Raw genomic sequence first — 24418 nt, forward strand, 5'->3', positions numbered from 1 at the left:
AGGCTTTTGGGGACCTTCAGCACTACTAGAAACCTGCCTGCAGTTTGTATAAAGAGAACCTGCACTACCATAATGATCTGAGTGTTGTTCTTAAAAATTCTGGAAAGCAGAGAAATCTTGCTAAAGCCTTTTAAACGCCTTCTGTACAAGATTAAGTCTGCATATACAAGGCCTAAAAAGAGGTGTTAGGTGTGGGTAGATGGCAACCGGTTGAATTTTGCAACTTCTTATAAGCGTTGGGAATTCTAAGGCGATCCATATTCTGTCCGGCTTCCATGGCAACTGCTGGAGTCTCAGCCTCTCTGTTGGAACATTTATTTTATGTACGCTAGTAAGGCACAATAGCAATATGTAATAAGGCTTGCAAAACTCTTGCATTTTATGAAGGTGAACAGATGATTTTTTTTCTAAACAAAACTGAAACCACATCTAAAAGAATGGGTAATGTTAGGAGTTGTTTTAGAGAAAATAGACTTAATGTGGTTGATTTACTAAAACTTGAGTGCGCAAATCTGGTGCAGCTCTGCATAGAAACCAATCAGCTTCCAGGTTTTTTTTTGTCAAAGCTTAATTGAACAATGAAGCTTAAGTTAGAAGCTGATTGTCTACCATGCACAGCTGCACCACATTTTGCACTCTCTGGTTTTAGTAAATCAACCTCAGTGTGTCATTCATTTAATATATCCTACCATTTACTTTATCTTGAATGGATTAATGATCCATATATCTAAATTCATTTTCCCACAGGAAGAAGTCATGCATAACATCTTTGTATATGGAACTCTGAAACAAGGACAGCCAAACTATCACATTATGACAGATTCTAAGCTTGGAAAAGCATTATTTAAAGGCAGGGGACGCACTGTTGACAAGTATCCATTGGTCATTGCACGGGAAGAGAACATTCCATTTCTCTTAGAAGTCCCAAGAACGGGTCATCGTATTGCTGGAGAAATCTACTCAGTTGATGACCAGATGCTACAATTCCTGGATGAATTTGAAGGCTGCCCAGACATGTACCAACGCACTATTAAGAGGATTGAAATATTGGATTGGGAAGGTAAAGATGGCTCACCTGAGGAGAGACCAGCTGCTAGCACCATAGAGTGTTTTGTCTACAGCACGACAAGCTACAAGCCAGAGTGGCTTAGTCTAACTTACCATGACTGTTACGATTCCTGTGGGGCACATGGATTGCTTTTCTGTGATCGTCAGGACAGATAATAAATGTGGCCTTATACACAAAGGAAATATTACCTCTTAATACACTGTGATTACAAGACATTCTGATTAAATTATACACAATTTCATATTTAAGATACACATTTTACTGCTATTTTAGTAATTTGGCTTCAACTATCTTAATAAATTGATCTGATGTTTGTGTACCTGTGCTTAGGTAGGGAAAGTGTCTATGAAGTAACAATAAAGTCCTAAAAACTGGTGTATGGGCTGCTGCTGGGAAAGAGGTCTGTGGTCCCTTTAAATGAAACATGTGCATATCCCCAGCGCTGTCCCTTTAAATTATAAAATATATATATATGTAACACACACACAGTATCTCACAAAAAAGTGGGTACACCCTCACATTTTTGTAAATATTTTATTATATCTTTTCATGTGACAACACTCAAGAAATTACACTTTGCTACAATGTAAAGTAGTGAGTGTACAGCTTGTATAACAGTGTAAATTTGCTGTCCCCTCATAATAACTCTCACAGCCATTAATTTCTAAACCGCTGGCAACAGCAGTGAGTACATCCCTAAGTGAAAATGTCCAAATTGGGCCCAATTAGCCATTTTTTCACCAGCACTGGGAAGCTACAGTTCATTGAGGGAACAATGAATGCCAACATGTACTGTGACATACTGAAGCAGAGCATGATCCCCTCCTTTTGGAGACTGGGCCACAGGGCAGTATTCCAACATGACAATGACCTCAAACACACCTCCAAGACGACCACTGCCTTGCTAAAGAAGCTGAGGGTAAAGGTGATGGACTGGCCAAACATGACTCTAAACCTAAACCCTATCAAGCATCCTCCAATGGAAGGTGGAGGAGTGCAAGGTCTCTAACATCCACCAGCTCTGCGATGTCGTCATGGAGGAGTGGAAGAGGACTCCAGTGGCAACCTGTGAAGATCTGGTGAACTCCATGCCCAAGTGGGTTAGGGCAGTGCTGGAAAATGGTGGCCACACAAAATATTGGCACTTTGGGCCCAATTTGGACATTTTCACTTAAGGTTGCCAGTGGTTTAAACAACATTAACCACTTCAATACAGGGCACTTTTTGCTCAACAAATAAAAAAAGACAAATAAAAAACAAAAAAAAAACCCAAAAAACGTTTTCTTCGTTTGTTACAAAACTTTGTAAATAAGTAAGTTTCTCCTTCACTGATTGGGCACTGATGAGGCTGCACTGATGGTCACTACTGAGGTGGCACTGATAAGCAGCACTGATAGGTGGGACTGATATACAGCGCTGATGGGCACTCATAGGCAGCACTGATGGGCACTCATAGGCAGCACTGATGGGCACTAATAGGCAGCACTGGCAGGCATCACTGATGGGCACTGATTGGCATCCCTTGTGGGCTCTATTGGGCTTACCTGGTGGTCAAGGGTGGGCATCCTTGGGGGGCTGCACTAATAATCAGCGCAGATACCACCCTGTCAGGAGAGCAGCCGATCGGATCTCCTCTACTCGTCCCTGTCAGTGTGAGTGGAGGAAAAGCCAATACACGACTTTTCCTGTTTACACTGTGATCAGCTGTGTCTACTGTGATCAGCTGTGATTGGACACAGCTGATCACGTCATAGGCACCTTACCACGATCGGAAATGCGGTGTGTCAGACTGACACCACCAAACGCCGCACTGCGCACAATCGTGGCTTATTCTGCTGGACCTATGATGCCCAGTCAGGATAACAGACCCACTTTCCGGCCGTCATTCAGCTATATGGCGGGGAAGTAGTTAATGGCTGTGTGTTGAGTTATTTTGAGGGGGCAGCATATTTACACTACTTTACATTGTAGCAAAGTGTAATTTTTTCAGTGTTGTCACATGAAAAGATAAAATAACCTATTTACAAAAATGTGAGGGGTGTACTCACTTTTGTGAGATACTGTATATACAGTTGTGCTCATAAGTTTACATACCATGGTGGAATTTATGATTTCTTGGCCATTTTTCAGAGAATATGAATGATAACATAAAACATTTTTATCACTCATGGTTAGTGTTTGGCTGAAGCCATTTATTATCAATCAACTGTGTTTACTCTTTTTAAATCATAATCAATACAGAAACTACCCAAATGACCCCGATCAAAAGTTTACATACCCTGGTGATTTTGGCCTGATGACATGCACACAAGTTGACACAAAGGGGTTTGAATGGCTATTAAAGGTAACCATCCTCACCTGTGATCTGTTTGCTTGTAATTAGTGTGTGTGTATAAAAGGTCAATGAGTTTCTGGACTCCTGACAGACCCTTGCATCTTTCATCCAGTGCTGCACTGACGTTTCTGGATTCTGAGTCAAGGGGAAAGCAAAAGAATTGTCAAAGGATCTGCGGGAAAAGGTAGCTGAACTGTATAAAACAGGAAAGGGATATAAAAAGATATCCAAGGAATTGAGAATGCCATTCAGCAGTGTTCAAACATCAAGAAGTAGAAAATGAGGGGTTCTGTTGAAACCAAACCACGGTCAGGTAGACCAACTAAAATTTCAGCAAGGAAAATTATTGGGATGCAAAGAAAAACCCACAAATAACTTCAGGTGAAATACAGGACTCTCTGAAAACATGTGTTGTGGCTGTTTCAAGGTGCACAATAAGGAGGCACTTGAAGAAAGATGGGCTGCATGGTCTAATCGTCAGAAGAAAGCCATTACTACGCAAATGCCACAAAGTATTCCGCTTACAATACACCAAACAGCACAGAGACAAGCCTCAAACCTTCTGGCACAAAGTCATTTGGAGTTATGAGACCAAAATTGAGCTTTTTGGCCACAACCATAAACACTACATTTGGAGAGGAGTCAACAAGGCCTATGATGAAAGGTACACCATTCCTACTGTGAAACATGGAGGTGGATCGCTGATGTTTTGGGGATGTGTGAGCTACAAAAACACAGGAAATTTGGTCAAAATTAATGGCAAGATGAATGCAGTATGTTATCAAAAAATACTGGAGGAACATTAGCATTCATCAGCCAGGAAGCTGCGCATAGGACTTGGACATTACAACATGACAATGATCCAAAACACAAGGCCAAGTCGACCTGTCACTGGCTACAGCAGAATAAAGTGAAGGTTCTGGAGTGGCCATCTCAGTCTCCTGACCTCAATATCATTGAGCCACTCTGGGGAGATCTCAAATGTGCAGTTCATGCAAGACAGCCCAAGAATTTACAGGAATTGGTGGCTTTTTGCCAAGAGGAATGGGCAGCTTTACCATCTGAGAAGATAAAGAACCTCATTGACAAATACGGCAAAATACTATATATATATATATATATATATATATATATATATATATATATATATATATATATATACACACACACACACACACACACACACACTATAAAATCATAAAAGTTCATAAAGCTCAATCGTGTAAAATGTCAGTCCTCCCAACAAAGTGCAACAGTGCTCCAAATTATCTTATGTGCAATAAGTTGCCGTGCTCCCTTTTTGATGTCACGTGCGGCTTTTGGAATGCACACTGTGCTGTTGGTTCCAAACCCATGCTTGTTTGCACAGTGAATTTGTGAGTGGAAAATGTATTATATTTTTAAACATTTTTTAACAATAAAATGGAATCACACTATGGAGATATTTCTACCCCCTTTATGTGAGCATTAACCTGCTATCCTATTGAGAGAAGTGGAGGAGCTGGAGAAATGACATCTGAGTAGCCACCTTTGACAGGTGTATTTACATTCATCATTTGTGGAGGAGCTGGAGAGATGATATCCAAGCATTTATCTAGTACAGGCATATTTACACTCATTATTTGGTGAGTGAGGGCACAAAAGGGGGAGCACAGCACCTTATTGCACATAAGAAGATCTGGAGCAATGTTTGCACTTTGAAAAAAGCACTATTGCACTTTGTTGGAAGGACTGTGATGACATTTTGCATAATTGATTTTTATGATTTATAGTGTATATATATGAATTGTATAATTTAAAGGGACAGTGCTGGGGATCTGCACATATAGCGTTATAAATTGTTTAAATAAAAATATGTTAGGTGAAATGTAGAATGAATGTGTGGACTTGATCAATCTGCTGTCATTGTAATCTCTGGAAAAATCACAACTGTCAATACCAATGGTGGTCTACAGAAAAAGAAACCTTAGCTAATGCCATTTTTATAATACAAACAAAAAAATAAGGGTTGGGCCTATTTTTTTAGGACTTACAAGCTCATCACATATAGAGTCAATATTGAACCTTTCACATCCATTGAATAACGTATGTTTTAAAAACAGAAAGCAAGTGTCAGTAATTGTATATGGTAAGCTGGGGTTCTATACTGGACATGTGCAATATCTGCTGTTAGCTGAACATGGAACTAAGGCTTCTTTGGTCTCAGGGACTACATTTTGTGTATATCTCTGATGTAAAAAAAAAAAAATATATATATATTATACATAAATACACACAGTTGTACATGGTAAAACTACATTGGGTAATTTTATTTCAACACGGGCACTTTGAGTAACTCCACTTTCGTTGGAAAAAAAATAAATTATAATATAGCATATACAATTGTGCCACAAGTCATATTGTATCTCAGTGTTATGACATTTAATGTCAAGATATTGTAATTCAATGTTACCATTCCTTTTCAATCTGCAGCTCTGTAATTTTCTGTAACATGCAAAGCAATATGGCTACCTGGAGGGATTCTGTACACAGATGGTGTACAGAACGCCCCCCAGAAATGTTATTTCCTGCTTGTGTGATTGGCTTGCTGATTTTCCCCAAAGTCTCTACTAACATACAAATCAGATTGTGAGCACCCCCTGCAAAAAAATTGCATTTTTGGTTAGATACTCTACAATAAAGTGCAATATAAGGATAATTATAACTCATTATTTACGGTCATTTCTGCCCTACTGTCTATTTAATGTAAGTTGACCTTTTTTTTGGATTATCCAATGAATCTGACAATTAGGACTATTTTGTTAAGATGCTGGATTTTAAAACATTCCTGGAGTATCAGCATCGCACTATTAATCAAGAAGCATATTTTTCTGTTCCACTGTAATACTGATTCATTTTCCTCCTGCATACCTTGACACAAATGATCAATTCAGCAAAGAGATTTTAAGTTGCATGCACTACTAAAACAGCACTTTTCCCACAAAACTAAGTATTGTGTATATAAGTCATATTCCAGGCCATGTTGGTACATTGGAAGTTGGGGGATCCCCCTACCCATAAGGAATGGTTGGAGCTCATGGGTGACACACATAGATTGAAAAGATACATTTATCAACATTGGGGCTGTCCCAATAAATCTGAAAAACTTTGAGCTCCATGGTTACATACCTCAGGTCTAACTCCGAGTAGTAGGAAGGACTCTACATGCCTGATAGACAACATATTTGTCTATGTACCATTAATCGGCCAGTTCGAGCCCACAGTCTTTGCTGCCTCTCGGTATATTACTTTCACTCTGGAGGTAAATATTAGCATTATCAGAAACTCCATTATGTAACACCCTATGGAGTAGAAATGGGCCTGCAAGCTCTATTTCGTATTGTGTACTATTTGTTTGCCCTGGAACTCTATGCCTCCTGCTTGCTACACTATAAATAAATCTTCTTTGATTTAAAAAAAAAAAAAAAAAAAAGCATGGTGAATATGTCTCTGGGTATTACAATCAAATGATGTTGGGAATCAATGAAGTAGACACTGCTACTCCAGTAATCTACACTTGCTTCAAAGTCCCGTGCTGAGTGAATTCTTTATAGAAGGTAGTCTGTTATAAACCTTTAAAGGACAATCCCACTCTTTTATTTCCTTATGAAAACAATGCGGCTACTTTTGTAACTGTAAAAGTCAGACTCTCCCCTTTGGTATCCAGGAAGAAGGAAAATAATGCAGTCGTGAGTTTCTACCAAAAAGCGAGGAATATGATCTTTGCGGTGAAGTTTGCCACAAAACTGCCAACATGTAAAGCGCACAAGGAGAGATAATATAACAAAAATAAGCCACCACAGAAAATTTCTTAATCATGTTTATTTATCCCACCTTTATTTCTAATAAATATAACTGTATAAAATCTGTTTTGTAGGAATGTCATCTCAAAACATGAATATATGAGTTGACGTGAAATCATGTTTAAAGTATCAAAGTCTTGTAGAAAATGGGATTTATTCCAGCTGCACCAGTAGATCTCCCTCTCCCACAGTTTCGCCAGGCTTGCAATGCACAGCTACTACCTGTTCAAAACATTACAATAAAGTTAGATACATAAAATTATTTTAGCCAGTGTTGTAGTATTCAGATGGTTAGCTCTTATGTCTGAAACACAGTTGTGAACACCTACCCAGAATGGGAGATTTACCAAAAATAACACAAAGAAAGGCAATGCAATATTCTGAAATTGAAACTTCACTTGAATTCTCTTCTATGCAAAATTTAAATGATATAACCATGTGTTTTAGGATATCACGTACACTTTACTTTTCATAAACTTTCACCTCTCATTCTCATAGTCGTATTTACATTTTGTAGTATTGCAAACTGGAAACAAAATAGTTTTAACTGTAGTTATCTGTGGTTCTGTCAAGTTTTAAACCCCCGTTCCTGGCTTCTGTTAAATATATACCTGTGCAGTGTGATCCCCTCATACTGCATGGGTTACTAGAAGTAGAAATAAGGTGAAATAATTCTCGAATCTTAGCTCTTCCGGCAGGTACTACAGTGAGTGCAGGCAGAACAGAGCAGAGAGTGAGGACTGACAGTCAATGCTTTCCGCTTCAAGAAGACTGAGAGCTGAGCGATCAATGGCTCAGTTCTCGGTCTTAGAGCCAAAGTAGAACAGCTGTAGCATTACAATGATGCTGCAGCATTGAGGCGAGTATGTATGTTTTTTTTTTTTAATTCCATTTATCTCCTTTAATTAAACTTACACTTTTAGTTCTGTCAGTGCTAGAGCCCAATATATAGGTGTTCCCATGGGGGAGGTACAGCCAACACTGAAGCCACCGCCCCTTTATTTTGCAACTCTTCCATGTAATTGTGAAGCCCTCCCCATCTTCATTTTTACTGTATAGCTACCTTCACACTGGGGCCGGCGAGTGTTAGCGGTAAAGCGCTGCTCGTTTTAGCGGCGCTTTACCGCTGTTTAAGTGGCGTTTTTCGGCCGCCAGCTGGGCGCTTTTAACCCGCACTAGCAGCCAAAGAAAGTGGTAGAAAGCGCCAGTTTTGCGGCGCTTCCAAAACACTTTTCAGGCGCTCTGGCTATTCATTTTAATGGGCAGGGTGTTTTGGGAGCACTGTATACAGCGTTCCCAGAACGCCCCAAAGATGCTGCTTGCAAGATTTTTCCTAACCCCCCGCAAGCACACCGCCCCAGTGTGAAAAGTCACACTGAAATGAATGGGAGGCAATTTTCCGGGACTTTACAGGCAATATTTCTAGCGCTAAAACGCCTGAAAACCGCCTCAGTGTGAAAGGGGTCTAAAGAAAGCTGGTGAACACAGACCAGCCAGCAACAAGAGGAGATAGTACAGTTGCAACTGTTGGCTTGTGTTGTGAATGACCACACTGGAGAGCAGCACGTTTTTTTTTACAAAAACACAAGCTGACAACAACACATGCCAGCAACTATTACATTAATCTGAGAAAGTCTTATGAGGATGGGTATAGGTAGGGAAAGAGGGATTTGTTCCCTAAGGACAGAAGCCTAGAAAGAATGGCAAAATAACCTCCCTGAGAAGACCAAAATGGATTCAGGTGTCAAGGGAAAAATATGGTATGCAGACATATATAACCGTCTGGAGCCCACCCACAATGCAAATCATAAATGTATGACATGTCTTCAAGGCAGGATATGGGGGGGGGGGGGAATAACTTTTTCACAAAGGGTAAATAAAGCCTAGGGAAGCAAAAAGGAATGTCTTCCAGCATAGTTCATTGCCAAATAGCGCAAGAATAGGAGGGGCCACCCCAGGAAGAACATAGGGAGAGGCAAGGCAGAACTGTTGTTAGGGTTAACAGGGAGATTTTATTCTTACAGAGGCCCTTATAAGAGAGTAACCCTTTCAGCACAAGGGGAGGGCTCTGTGTGGGCGAGTCACTGCAGTGATAAAAATAGATGTTTTTCTGGAATATGACAGAACATGTATTGTTGAATAGATAAGGGTCCATAGATAGGAAGGAGATGAACACCCCTTGTGAAAGTAAACAGCAACAAGATGTAGGTAAAGCAGTCTGCCTTGTGAAGCAGCAAGTAAGGAAGTGTAGCAGAGAAAAAACAAAGAATGGAGAGAAAACTGCAATAGAGACGTTTTGTATATCTCTCCAAAGGGCAAAGTAAAACAAAAGGCTGGGATGTCTTTGCTCTAAGGTGGAGCAACTGTCAATAGACATCTTACTCCCCCTCTTTTGACAAGGGGCGGGGGCAAACCTTTAATCCAAAGGATGGCCAGGAACAGTTAATTTCTTCCTAAACCCCTCTTCTATAGGGTACAAGGTGTAAAAAATTTTAGGAGTAAGGAGTAACCTCCCAGAGTTGGGCTGAATTATTATATAAGGTATTATATAAGGTCTTGATCAAGAATAGGGAAAATCTTTCTATAAGTAGGCCTCTTTTTTGTGCTTGGAAGAATATGTAGAATATGTAAGAAAGAATATGTAAGAATATGAAAGAATATGTAAGGAATTAGTTGAACCAAGTTTATCTATCTAGAACACACTGCTTCTACCAATGAACATGCATTAATCCCATCGTACAAATTTCTGGAGAAGGCCATAAGTGGGTGTTGCAGCAGATACCAGCTGGAGACTATTGACACCATACATCAGAGTATATCTCATATGTGAGAAGGTCACATCACAAAGGTAAAGTAGAATGTTTCTTTGCTGCAGATACCTGGCAAAGGGGTTTTGTGCAGTCCCAAAATAGTGCACTTTATCACTGTGATGTGATGGGACATTCATTTTGACAATTCACGGTATACGAGATATACTTTGATGTATGGCATTTCCAGTTTCCAGCTGGTATCTGCTGCAGCACCCACTTACTCTATGGCCTTGTCCAGGAACGTGTGTGTATATATATATATATATATATATATATATATATATATATATATACTTTATTGCAACCAATGAGTCCACAATAGCTAGCATGTGGCGGGAGCTGAAGATATAACTTTCCATAATTCAGGCAATAAAAAATAATTTGTAACCTCCACAAAAAAGACAGCTTTCCCTTTGCCTTCTGCAAATGAAAATGAACTAGGTATCCCAGGTTGTAACTTTTGTAGATAATAAGGGGGTGTAGAGGCAGAACATCATTTACAGGTGTTGGAATAAATCAGACATAGCAGCAGAAATTTCTACTTTCGTAAGACAGGCTTCATGTTGTGTGTCTATGATCGGGTTCTGATTATTAGGCTCACAAACACAACATAACTTACACAATTTCTACTAAATCTCAGAGCTAAAACTGTATTGAGCTAATAACGTGTAAATTTAAAATTGTGCCTTTATGTGAAGATCGAAGGTACCCAAAACTGTAAATAAGCAATGCTATGAATCTGGAGGCTGGCTTTACACTTATGTGTTGTGGTAACATTCGATCCAGAATACCATGTGCGTGTTGTAATAAAATGATCCAGGCATACAGTTTATTAATGCAGGGCAATGTGATGCAATGTGCTGTTGTGAATTGCGATATATATATAATTTAAAAAAAGTAAAAAAAAAAAAAAGTAATAAATAAGCATTACAATATGTTGCAACAGTGCCACTTGTCAGGTCACCTTGAGGCTAGGTGACAGATGCACACCGTTGGGATCAGGAGTGCACCGCAAGGTAGTGGACCCTACGGCTGACTGCTGTGGATGGGAATCAGGGTGGTAAGGAAGGCAGGGCCGCTGGAACACCAGCACGGATCCTACTGGGGTTAGAGCATAAGATTCCCTGGGTGCGGAGTCTAAGAGCCAGCAGGTGTTCACCAGAGCCTCGAGAACAGGCCAAAGTCGGTAACTGGAATCAGATGTAGGAAACACAGCAAGTACACACGAAAGCTAACACACAATGGTTGATCAGCACTGCTGGCTTGCAATGCACAGGTTAATATAGGGTTCCCTGATAGGGCCTGGGGTGGGGCCATGCTTAGAGGAGAGGTTATAATACCAGCCAGGTGTGAGTGGCTGGCCTCTTAGTCTGAACACATGAGGAGAAGGTAAGCTGACAGAGAACAATTACTGCATAACCATGACACCACTGCAGCACACATGCACACCAGCAAGTGTGCATTGATACGTGTTTTCACGTGCACTACCATGCATCGTGTTACGGAAGACCATTCAGTTAAATGGGCTTCCCAATGCACATAAATCACACTAAAAAGGTGTATACTTTTTTTTTTTTTAATTCAGTACACCACAAAGCATGGTAATAAGTGTTGTGATATTTATTGACCTGTTTTTATCCTTTGTTGGCTGCAAGATTCTTTGCTATCCCATCTTTAGCTGGGTACTGCTATACACAAATAAACTAACCTGATGTTTGTTGGTATGGTTATTACTGGTATTGACACAACAGCACTTTACTTGGTCCCACAGTCTGGGACCTGGGGGGGGACTTCTGCTCAGATCACCGTGGTGTTCTGGCCGAAGTGGAAGAGGGTACCTATCAAAACCAGGTACTTGCTCACCCTAAAAAAAATGCCAATAATTCAAGAGGAGGAGGGGGGGGGTGCAAAGGAGCAGAACTTGCCCTTTTTGGGTGAAGTTCCACTTTAATAAAAAAGAGTTTGGATAAAAAAAAGTGTTGTGGCTCACTGCAATGCATAGCAAGGTGAGCTAAGGTGGCATTAACAATGACTGACATAGCAGTGCACCAGCAAAATGATCTGTTTTTTTTTTTTCACTGTGGAACATACACAATGGCACATGCATTCCCATGTCACACTGATATGAATAGGGAAAATTGTTTATTTTTTTTACTACTGGCTGAGGGTGCTTTAGTGAAATATCAGGGGTTTGAATAGACCCCCGATATTTCACTTTTGAAATAGAGAAAGCTTTTGAGTCCTCAAGCTCTCTATTGCAGCCACAGTTGCACTCATACATTGAGCAGGAAGGGTTCCGTACAGAGTGCTCCAGTTCATTCACAAAGAGATCGTAATCATAAATGGGCATTCATATTTACTATCTCAGTATTAATGAATGGACACTAGGTGATCAACACTGATCGCACTGGTGTTCATTCAGGAAAGTTATACTTATAGTCATATTTACCGATCCTCCACTCAGCCACCCTGAACATCCGGATCTGCGGGCAGTCTTTTTGCCTGCACAGCCCACTGTCTGTGCTGCTACAAACAAGGGGGACTGGTGGGCACAGAGGAGACAGTGCGCAGTGTAGAATACACAGAAATTTTTTTCCAGGGCCTGCCCGTCATTGGATTCTCCTTGCTGTGGTCAGTAGAGCAGCAGGGAGTCACTTTATGAGTGAAATGCTATGATCAGCAGCATGCTAGATGCTGGTTATAGCTATCTATTTATTCAGAGTCTGGAGGACCATTTTACCAGTAGTTCATAGTTGCTGAAGTGACCATGAGCCTAAAGCAGAGTAGGAAATGCAGCTGATGTAAGGCATACTGACTTGGCTAGCTGGGAGTGGTTTTGTGCCGCCATATGTTACTGGCAGCGAAAGAGTTGAACCCTCTTTCCCCAAAGGAAAACTAAAACCTGCTGCTGTTACCACTTAAAAAATGTTGGTGGGAGCTAGGTTTAAATTTGTTTGTCACATTCTAGGCTCATGTAAAACTAGGTGTATATATAAGACCAGCCTATCTACAGGATGACAACGGGGTTGATTTACTAAAGGCAAATTCACTCTGCACTACAAGTGCACTGCAAGTACACATAGAAGTGCAGTCGCTGTAAATCTAAGGGGAAGATCTGAAATCAAGGGAAGCTCTGCTGATTTTATCATGTACAGGCAGAAATGCTATTTTTTATTTTCCTTGCATGTACCCCTCGGATCTACAGTGACTGCATTTCCAAGTGCACTAGTAGTGCAAAGTGGATTTGCCTTTAGAGAATTAACCCCATTGTGTTTTTTCACTGCAGACCAAACATCCTTGTCACCTTTTTACAAAATTTGTCAAAATAATAGGTCTACATTACATTACAAGAAAGACTCAGAAAAACAAAAATTATTTAGATTAAAAAAAAAAACACTGAAGAGATTGGTTTTCACTTTGACAAGAAAGTACATTTCTGTTGGTTCAGTGTAAAAAGAAAAAAAACTGATTTAATTATCTACAACAATTAATATGAAAGCCTCCAAATGTATTCATAGTTATTATGGGTTCTGAGTGTGCATGTATGTAAGCATGTGGTACCACTTTCAAAAGATCACTTAAAGAGACCCTGTTACCAAACTAAAAATAAGTAAAAGAACAGAACATTTTAAATGTTTACTTGCAGTATTTTTCCTTTCCATAAATATGTTTTTTGGCAGTGCTCCTTTAAACTCGCTATAAAAAGCCATTTCTAAGCACGGGCCCCTCCTCTCCTTGCACGCCATAGCCCCTCTACTCTTTTGGAGTGTTTTGGAGTGCCAGCAGCACATCTTCCCTCTCTTCAACCCCTTACATAATCTATTATGCAGCTGCTGGGGAGGAGCAAGGGGGAATACCAGGCCTCAAAATTTCAGGTCCTGAGCTACTAGCCAGGCCTTAAAAGTTACTCGCCACCTGTTGCCCCACCCAAATCCTACCCTGCCAGGCCCCTAAACACGCCCTTGTAAATGATATCATGAAATAACACTTAAATGTTTTATTTAGAATTAGGTTACAAAAATAAACAACAACTTTAATATTAACATAAAACAATGTAAACATAAAAGGAAAACAAGTGCTTTCCCTAAGTGAAAGTGTGGTATTAAGGCAAATAAAGCAGGGCTTCCTTTCATGGCAAACAATATGGCTTAACAATAGAAAGCCAATTTCAGAGATTTGCTATGGTAGACGTTGTACAGAAGGAGCAAGCCCTGTGTAACATCCCCTTTCTGATGAAAAATACCACTTATCAATGGCTGAATTTGGATTGTAATCCGTAAGTGGTGGTCCATTAACAGCAATCATCAAAAGGTCATCCAAAGTCTCTAACACCAGTGATGAACGATACACAGTCTTTATTCTGTTTTGGTAGCTAAAGCCACGTTCACACAATGCTGTTGTTGGGGGAAATGCGGCACAGAAGTTGACAAGAGGGAGTATTGTGGGGAATCTCTCTTTCTGCTGGTTCATTCTTTTCAAAGTCTCATTGAAAGAAAGTCCATTTTGAATGGAGAGTTTCATGTCAGCCCACTCTGCTTCTAAAAGGTCAACGTTGTCCTCAAACTCATGCAAAACATGCTTTGCAATTCTGTGCAACTCAGTCAATCCAAAGTTGAGGATGTGTGCTTTGTCTGGCCAGGACAGGCTGTAAAATTTATTAAAAGATTGCACAATATCTGAAGAAACTGAAGAAAGCCTCAAAATGAAATATCTTTCAGCTTTATCCAAAACAGTTTGGCGTATAGACTGAAATTCTCTTTCACCGGCTTCAAGGTTGGTCAGCTGTAGCCCATAAAGTGTTCCATCACCTGTAAACTTATCTAGAAATTCAAGTTTGTTTTTTCCTCTCTCTTTACAAAGATCCTGGAGAATTTTAACTGAATGTTCTAGTTTGGTTTTTACATGACATATCAGAAGTTCTTTGTTTTGAAGACCCTCTGACAATGATTTCAGCTTGCCACAGCAGGAAAAACAAAAAAGTATCACATACTTCACCAGTTTTAGGTCTTTCAGGACAGGATACCTTTAACCTTAGCAGAATCAACTGATCCTTCAGCTGATATCTGCTCAAAATGCCTCACCACTGTTTTCCAGTTTTCACGAATAGCATCTACTTTGCTGCATAACCAGCACTGTGTGTATATCTTTCAGTTTCAAGATTTCCTCACTTAAAGACTTTACCATTTCTTTCAGTTGCTGTAGGCGTTTGGCAGAGCCATGATAACGTTTAAAAGTACGCCGCACCACATCATCAAATGTTTGTAGGTATGGCACTTCTTTGCAAACATCCAAGACAGCAAACTGCAAGCGATGAGCCACACAATGTATACTGATCATCTGTGGGCAGATGTCTTTCATCTGGACTGCCAAACCAGACTTGTGGCCAAGCATGCTTGCAGCCCAATCCGTTCCCAAACCTGCAACCCAAGAAGTGCCTTTGTAATTAAGATGCAGACTATCCAAAAAAAGGCAGTCAATCCTTTGAAAAAACCTTTCTAGAGCAAAAGTACCTAAAAAATCTTCTTTTATTTCTCCTTCTGAAACATAACGGACATAAATGTTTGCATTTTGAGTGGAGGTTTGATCAGTAGATCCGTCAATCATGATGTCAATAAAAGTTGACTTTTTTAATGTTTGCCACAAGACTTTCTCTGATTGTTTTTGCAATGAAAATAATGAATTGTTTGCATTGCACATCATTTCCATACTTCTGCAGAACTGGTAAATCAAGCTTAGCAGCTACATAATAAGTGATGTTAAACATGTGCTGAAACACTGCAGCGTTCATTCTTCTGACACACACAGCTAAAGGTCTCTCTTCAGGGTTGTCTTTAGCCTTTACCTTATCAACATTCTCCTTGTGCTTGTTACTTTTCTCGTGCTATACAAAGGTTTCCCTTTTAAAGGGAGCCTTTATCCCATCTTTGCATTTTGCATCAGCACTTTGGGGGAACCGACTGCAAACTTTACACGTATCTGTATCCTCTGAGAAAATAAGCCATGAAAATTGTTCCAGCCAATGCATATTAAAAGGGCATTTTTAACAGGTCTTGTCAGCATCACCATCATTTTTCCTCTTAGGTGTTATGGCAGTTGAGTTGTGAGGCAAACTACAACTAGCAGCTGGATTTGTTCTTGATTCATTGTCTTTTTCTATAGGATTTGGTTGTGACTCCACAGTAGTAGGTTGAGCTTTTGCTTTATTGAAAAAGTTTAATTTGCTCTGATTCATGTTTCTTTTATGTGCTTTCAAAAACCTGTAAAGGCCTCAAAACTGAAGAGAAAAGCCAGTTGAATTTGTTTACTAAGATGAGGTGTCACATCTCTGCGGAGAACAAGAAAGAACCAATACAGAATAGCACCAGCTATAGAGGACTACACATCCCAGCAGTATATAATACATCAGTACAAAATACCACCAGTTATAGAGGAGTACAAATCCCAGTAACAGAGAAAGAACATTGACAAATTGCGCAGTTCATCTGATTCAGGTGCCCTTTTCCTCTCCTGGTGGTGGTAGTGGTCGTGGGGTGCAACAATGTTCTTCTTACATTCGTGTCCTCTGTCCCCCCTGCATATCACAATCCCCATTTTACATCACAGTACACGTCTACCTCCAACGCCTCCCCCAGTAAAAACAAATGGCCACTGCCCTCACCTATAACTGGCCTTTGCAACAAGGAGCACATAGAAGGGCAACACATGCAAAAGAAAACCAGAGAAATTCCTCGCTCAACTTACTGACCGGCCTGATGTTAAATGAGAAGGAGGCGGGACCGGATGTGGATGGAGGAGTGAGTCAGTGAGGAGCGGCGTGAGTGCTCTCCCCACCCCACCTATAGCCTGGTAAAGTTCAAGAGTACATGGCCGAAGGTATCCACTGGTAGCAATGTGGATTCGCTACCCGTTACCGGTAACCCATTACATGCTACCTGCTGTTGCCTGAAACCAGCTGATGCGACTTGCAGATCGGTGATATGAATGCCCGTATGCCGTGTGCCCCTACCTGAAGTGGTGCCTTCTCCCCTAAGTAGCTGAGGTGCTCTCCCCTTCAATATCGTCGGGCCCCCCTGCCGCTTGCCAGATCTCGCTGGAACTGGAGCTGTGTGAGACCCGGAAGTGAAGCCGCGATACACGGGAACAGTCAAGACACTCACAGTAAGGGCTGACGTCAAGGTGTCAGCAGGGAAGGACCGCTGAGACAGTTGTGAGCGGCATTGGGAGGAAGGCTAAGCTGAATGTCGGACGGGACATCGGATGGGTTGAGAAGACTCTGACCCTGTGTACCTCGAGGAGGGACCCGTTCAGCTGGAGGGTGAATCTTTGGAGGGGTGAGTGAAAAGTCAAAATGTGATTGGGACTGGGCGTGGCTTGGCAATGGCGCTGTGAGGCTGCTTCTTTAGGGAGCTCCGTGCTTCGTTCGGGCCGGAACCGGATTTATTACACCTACCGGATAAATAACTACATGCCCATGACGGACAGACCCCCGGGATCTCCCGCAACAAAAAAAACCGCGGACATTGCAGCCTATTTCTTGCGGAATTCGGCCACTCCGTCACAGGCCCAGGAATCCAAGATGGCGCCGCCGCGCAGTAACAACAACGCTGGCACTGCTTCGCTCAAAAAGACGGGTAAAGGACCCCCCAATGCCACACAAGGTAACGGGTCTCTTCCCAACAGACCGGACTCCACGATCCTATCCCCAGAAATCCCGGGGTTAGACAGTAGCTCATTCGCACAAACTATACAATCTGCTAGTACACAGGGGCCAGCACTCCCTGAAGGCTGGAAAGAGCTGATCGCCCTTCTCCCCACCAAAAAGGATATCTCTGACTCTGCAGCTACAATTGTGAATACCCTTTCTAAAGAAATCCATGACCTTAACCAGAGGATTGATACAGTGGACTCCAGGGTATCTGAAGTGGAAACATCCACCTCCCTGCTTGAATCCAGAATGTCAGCAATGGAAAAGGTTCATGTCGATTATAAAAAGCGCTTGATCCTGATGCAATTATCCATAGACGATGGCGAAAATCGCAGCAGGAGGAACAACATTAGGGTACGCGGCTTACCTGAAGCCACATCAGGGAATGATCTCAGAGCCACGATAGTAGCCATATTTAACCGACTGCTGGACAAACCTCCTACAGCTGAGCTGGAATTAGACCGAGTGCACCGTGTACAGGGTCCTAGGGGAGGAGAAGAACCCGCACCGAGAGATGTGTTGGCGAGAGTCCATTACTACACAATTAAGGAGGAAATTCTGCAAAGAGCATGGACTCGGGGTCCCGTGGACTTTGATGGGGCGTCTGTGCAATTACTCCCGGATTTATCGCGACTCACTCTACGCATGAGGGGCCAACTACGACCATTACTTGAAGCGATCAGATCAACAGGAGCTACATACCGATGGGGACACCCCTTCCACTTGATAGTACAGAAAGGGAACAACTCTTTTGTTCTGCGATGGCCCGACCAGCTTCCTGATCTGTTCGGATTTTTGGCAATCCCCGGCTTCTCAGTACCCAACTGGCTGGACTTTCCAATAACCTCCAGCAAGCCACGTTCTGCATCTCCGAGACCCCAAAGACCCAGCAGACGACAATGGCGTTCCAGATCCAGAACCTCTCCGAGAGACAACCTCACCTCACCAGAGTCTTGATTGGACTAACCTTCCTGATCTCACAATTTATCCACACGGTTCCGTGAGTGGGTTATAGTTAGTCTAAGGGGCTTATCTTGTTTATGCACCTAAGAGGGGCCCTGCCTCTAGACACAGGGAGGCAATTGCCTAAAGTAGTCACTTAGACCCAAATGACATGGGGGACTTCGCGCTGCCCCCCCCTTCCATCACTTACTGCTTCCAACGGAGACATTTTTTGTTCGTGTTTTTGTTCTGTTACCCTCCGTTTGCAGTTTATTGCAGGTTTTTTTCTCATTTTATGTTGAGGGGGCGGGGGAGTGGCGCTGAAGGAGCCCTAATTCACAAGACACGGAATGGTATATAATCTAATGATGTACTGAGGTTTGATACTGGAACTTACTGTGATAGCTTTATTGCTGACGGGAAGCTAGTGTGCGTGTCCCTCTGTGTTCCAATATGTTGCGATACGGGGGGATACATACAGGCGACCTGAACGGTTCTGCAATACGGCAAATTGAGTTATTTTTGGAAAGTTTTATTATTATTTGGTATGTTTTATTATAAACGGTAGTAGTCCGGTATCTCTTAACATGCCGGTTCTCACCTGTCGACACGTCTCCCGCTGTATCACAGAGTCTAGCCTTCCACTCCCACTAATAGGTAGCGCATAAGTGCGCAAGGCTTAGTTTAGCAACAGGGGGATAATTCGTTTATCCCTCTTAGCATTTGTTCTTTTCCACCTTCCTGCTCTGTTTCTATACCTGTTTCTTTATTTTCTAGTCCCCCCCCCTCTTCTTCTCCCCTCCCCTTCTTTTTTCTCCCACCCCCCCTCTTCTCCACCCCCCCTACTCCTCTCCTTTCTTCACCCCTTTCACTCCTGTCTGCAACCCCCCCATTGCCCCCTGCTTTATACCTCACTGATCAGTTCCCCCCCCCCCCCCCCCCCCTTTTTTTTTTTTTTTTTTTTTTTTTTCTTTCTTGTTTTTCCGGTATGGTATTGGTGAGCGACATGGCCCCCCTGGGAATCCCCCCGGGTTCACGTAAGCAAGGTGAGATAAAGTTTACCTCACTCAATGTTAGAGGTCTGGCGACACCAGAAAAGCGCTCCAGACTCCTCTCTGACCTGAAAAAATCGCGCTCACAGGTGGCGTTTATTCAGGAAACACATTTCAAACAGTCGGCAGTTCCCAGACTTGGCAAGAGGGATTTCCCCAATGTATATCATGCCCCCTCCCCCCTGCCGAAATCCAAGGGGGTCAGCATACTAATAGCAAGATCTATACCGTGGACGCTGTTAGAAGAGAGAGCAGACCCTCTGGGGCGGTACCTATTTCTGAAAGGCAAGATTAGAAATTCCATAGTGACCCTGGTCAATGTCTATCTCCCTAATTCTGATCACTTATCCTTCTTGCGAGCACTCACTCCCTTGATCCTGGAATTCCGAGAGGGTATGTTTCTGATGGGCGGAGACTTTAACTTTGCCCCAGAGCCGCTCCTCGACGTTTCAAGAGGGGCATCCCACTTGTCTTTCAACTACCTGAAAAAGCTCAAACAGGAGCTAGCTAGCCTACAGTTGGTTGACCCCTGGAGGGTCATGCACCCGGAGGAGAGGGATTACACCTACTTCTCCGCGGTGCATAGAACTTACTCCAGGATAGACTTCTTCCAAATCCAGCATAAAGATCTCCCATATGTCACTTCATCCCAAATTGACTACATATCACTATCGGACCATGCTCCCACACATGTAACCATGTGCTGGGATACGGACATAAGATCCCCCCCCACATGGAAACTGAACGAATCCCTCCTACAAATTCCGGAAGTACGTGCAGAGATAAGTAGGACATTAACCAACTATTTTTCAGAGAACACAGACCCATTGTTGCCCTCTATGACAATATGGGAGGCCCACAAATGTGTAGTAAGAGGGGAACTAATTAGGATCGGGGCTGCCAAAAAAAGGGAAAGAACCAAACAGATCGAACTCATGATATCCCAGGTACGATCTCTCGAGCAGCTACACAAGAAGTCTATGGCCGAAGCACATCTCAAGGCTCTACTGAAGGCCAGGGGTGAACTGAAAGACCTCTTGTACCATAAAACCATACAGAATCTGGCTTGGGCTAAAAGAACCATGTTCGAATTTTCCAATAAGCCAGGAACCATGCTGGCCAGGCTTCTAAGGGCTCCGAGACAGCGCACCTATATCCCATCTATAATGAACCCACAAGGAGCAAAAGTCCATACCTCTAGGGATATAGCCAGAGAATTTGTTGAGTATTATCAACAGCTTTATAATATACATAGGGAGGAACCCACGGGCTCTCTGGTGGAGAAAGAGAGACTAGCGGGTGAATACATCAGGTCCTCGGGCATGCCTACTTTGCCAGCTGAAATAAGTGACGCTCTTGAAGCGGATATTACCCAGGAAGAACTATTGCTAGCCCTGGCACAAACGAAACCCAGGAAGGCACCGGGGCCGGATGGCTTCACCCTGACCTATTACCAGACTTTTGAGCCCAACTTATCGTCACAATTTTTGAAAGCATACAACTCACTAAGGGGGAATAATACTAATACTAACATGGTAGACCCCTTACGGGCATTTATATCCCTGATCCCAAAAGAAGGGAAAGATCCTAATTATTGCAGTAATTATCGCCCGATTGCGTTGCTTAACGTAGATTTGAAACTATTTTCCAAAATCCTCGCCAATAGAATCTTACCACATATCCCTCAGTTGGTTCACCTAGACCAGGCGGGGTTTGTGCCGCTAAGGGAGTCGAGAGACAACACCATCAGAGTGCTCAATCTAATCCATGAAGCGAGATCAGTCCGGAAGCCTTTTCTGCTCCTATCTACGGACGCAGAGAAGGCCTTCGACCGGGTGGCCTGGCATTTTATGCGGGCCACCCTAGAACATATTGGTATGAGCCCAAACATGAGAGGCTGGATGTCGTCTTTGTACTCGACTCCCTCGGCTGCGGTACGGGTCAACGAGTGGCGCTCAGATTTCTTCAATATTACAAATGGGACGAGACAGGGATGCCCCCTGTCCCCACTGATTTTCATCCTCACCCTTGAACCATTCATGTGTAGCATCCGTGGGCACCCTAATGTTACAGGCATTGTCAAGCCCTCGGGGCATCACAAAATCGCGGCTTTCGCCGATGATCTGATCTTCTTTGTCTCAAACCCATGTATCACTCTTCCCAACATCTTGTCTGCTCTTAGGGTGTATGGGGAATTATCAAATTTCAAAGTCAATTGTGCCAAGTCCGCGGTGTTAAACATCACAGTACCAGCTAAGGAAGCAGTAAACATGAGCAAATCATTCCCCTTTAGGTGGGCGGAGAAATCTATCCGCTATCTTGGGGTGGACATCACCCCGGACTTGGCACATTTATACAACAGCAATTTTGTACCCCTACTCCAGAGACTAAAGACAGATCTCCAGTTGTGGCACAAGCTTACCCTAACCTGGTTCGGACGTTGCAACGCCCTGAAAATGACAGCCCTTCCCCGGATTTTATATATACTTCAAACACTACCAATTCAGCTACCAACTACCTTCTTTAAACAAATTCAGTCTACCATTAGAGAATTTATCTGGTCTCACAAATCCCCCAGAATGAAACTACAATCACTGACTAAATCTAAAGACAAGGGGGGGGTGGGGCTCCCGGATATATTTCGTTATTACCAAGCGGTTCACTTAGCCAGGATTGTAGACTGGCACTGCAATGGGGACTCAAAACAATGGGTGGGGATGGAAATTGAGGATGTCTCTATTCCCTTACTCCCATCAACATGGCTCTTGTCCACTCCGCCAGCAGATATGAAATCTCACCCACTGATAGGGGCCACCCTTCGAGTGGTGAGGAAAATATTCCGAGCTACGGACATTTCACCGCTACCCTCTCCCATGACACCTATCATAGGTAACCCCGACTTTTCCCCCGGACTCACAAGCCGTAGATTGAGACAATTAAAGTTTAATGAGAAGCAGTCTCTAGGCGAGATCTGGCCCCAGGGTGACTTCCCAACTGCCTCCGCACTTTCCAAACTCATAGATCCCCCATTGGACGGCCTCAGCGCTCTCCAACTTAGGCACTACCTGAAGACCCTCCAGGAACTATCATATGTCCCTCGGAGCTACACCCCTCTAGAGTCACTCTGCCGATCTGGAGAACCTATTAGACACACACTGTCCTACTTGTACAGTCTACTTTCGGGTCAGAGAGGGGACTCAACCCCGGAGTTCCTCCTGAAGTGGGAAAGGGATCTGGGGACCCAGTTCTCCACTAAGCAAAGAGAGAAGGTCTTGATCTTGGCACACAAATCCTCTATAGCGAGCCAATATCAAGAAGCGGGATATAAAATATTGACCAGGTGGTACAGAGTCCCATATGTGTTAAACAAAATGAATCCGTCACTGTCGGATAGGTGTTGGAGATGCGACAGGGAGGTGGGCAATCTGTTCCACATTTTTTGGTCGTGCCCGCTTCTGAGACCCTTTTGGGAGGAAGTAACCTCGACCATCCAAAATCTGACCTCGGTTGATCTCAAAGACAACCCGGCCGCATGCCTCCTGCACCTGACCACAAGACCGATTCAAAAATACAAGAAAACGCTGACTATGCAGCTTCTTAACGCTGCTAGAACCTGCATCCCGGCGCTCTGGCGGGATCCTCTACCTCCGACTAGGGCCCTGTGGTATTCAAAAGTGAACTGTATTCTACGCATGGAGGAATTGACGGCAACTCTGCAAAACAAAGAGGAACAATTTATTGATAAATGGAGACCCTGGAGATATTTTGTCGGTACAGACGCCTATCTACAGGACCTAGCCCAGACTCAATCCTCACCCACCTGAGCGAGGACCCTGTTAACGCAGATATCTATATACAACCTCCTAGTGTGTGATGGGTGGGGTCGGGGGGGGGGGCGGTGTCGCAGCCACTCCTATATAAATTACCCTATTTTGTCCTCCTTCCTTCCCTTTCACGCATCCCCCTCCCCTCCGCTTACTTGGCTTTTCTATCCGTTTTCTAATCTCTTCTTCTCTGTTTTTTTTTCTGTATCTTGATCCGCTCACTAAGCAGCCGTGGTGACGGCGAAAACGAATAAAATGGGAATAATATTATTTTATGATGAGCAGGTAACACTCATATATACAGCAATAGACATATCTCTCTATGAAGATTTAATTACTACCATAAATATCAAAACTGTTCATAAACCAATCTAGTGTTATGCAAGGAAGCCCGTTGTAGGCAACCTTAATAAGTTTTTATATTCTGAATAGAACAGTCATACTTTTGGCTAGAACCTATCTGGGCTACTATATCTGTTTGATAAATAACTTGGACTTTGGTTTACAGTCAGATTTTATGTGATTCAAAAATGTTTCAACATGGAATATGTAAGGCACTGTAACCCAGATTGTATTTCTATGCCTTCAGTGTATTTGCAATAAAGGAATTTAAAAAATGTGATTGGGACTGAATGAAGTGCTGCTATCTTTCATAATACCACCCTTTATGTCCCAGTTCCTGGGAAGAAGCCTAAGTAAACTATAGAACTTGTGAGTCTTGCTGGTGATAGGAAAAGGGGATGTAGCACATTGTACTGCATCAGCTCATCAGCCCATACTGTGGTATACTACACTGAGAAGTTTAAACTCAGGGATCTACCAGTCGAAACGTTGGAAAG

The 24418-nt window shown here is 42.7% G+C and overlaps 2 protein-coding genes across 2 annotated transcripts in view; one reads left to right on the top strand and one right to left on the bottom strand.

The window, feature by feature from the left end:
* GGACT (gamma-glutamylamine cyclotransferase) overlaps positions 1–6102 on the top strand; it is a 44558-nt gene extending 38456 nt beyond the window's left edge. The window contains exon 2 of the mRNA XM_073614441.1: positions 748–6102. Within this exon, the coding sequence (XP_073470542.1) occupies positions 748–1224 (477 nt within the window). The 3' untranslated portion in view covers positions 1225–6102. The remainder of the gene's footprint in view (positions 1–747) is intronic.
* Positions 6103–7249: 1147 nt separating this feature from the next.
* The window catches only part of PCCA (propionyl-CoA carboxylase subunit alpha), a 1163293-nt gene continuing 1146124 nt past the window's right edge, over positions 7250–24418 (bottom strand). The window contains exon 24 of the mRNA XM_073614439.1: positions 7250–7468. Within this exon, the coding sequence (XP_073470540.1) occupies positions 7400–7468 (69 nt within the window). The 3' untranslated portion in view covers positions 7250–7399. The remainder of the gene's footprint in view (positions 7469–24418) is intronic.

This window comes from Aquarana catesbeiana, linkage group LG02 (genome assembly GCF_042186555.1).
Source record: "Aquarana catesbeiana isolate 2022-GZ linkage group LG02, ASM4218655v1, whole genome shotgun sequence".
Taxonomy (NCBI): Eukaryota; Metazoa; Chordata; class Amphibia; order Anura; family Ranidae; genus Aquarana; species Aquarana catesbeiana.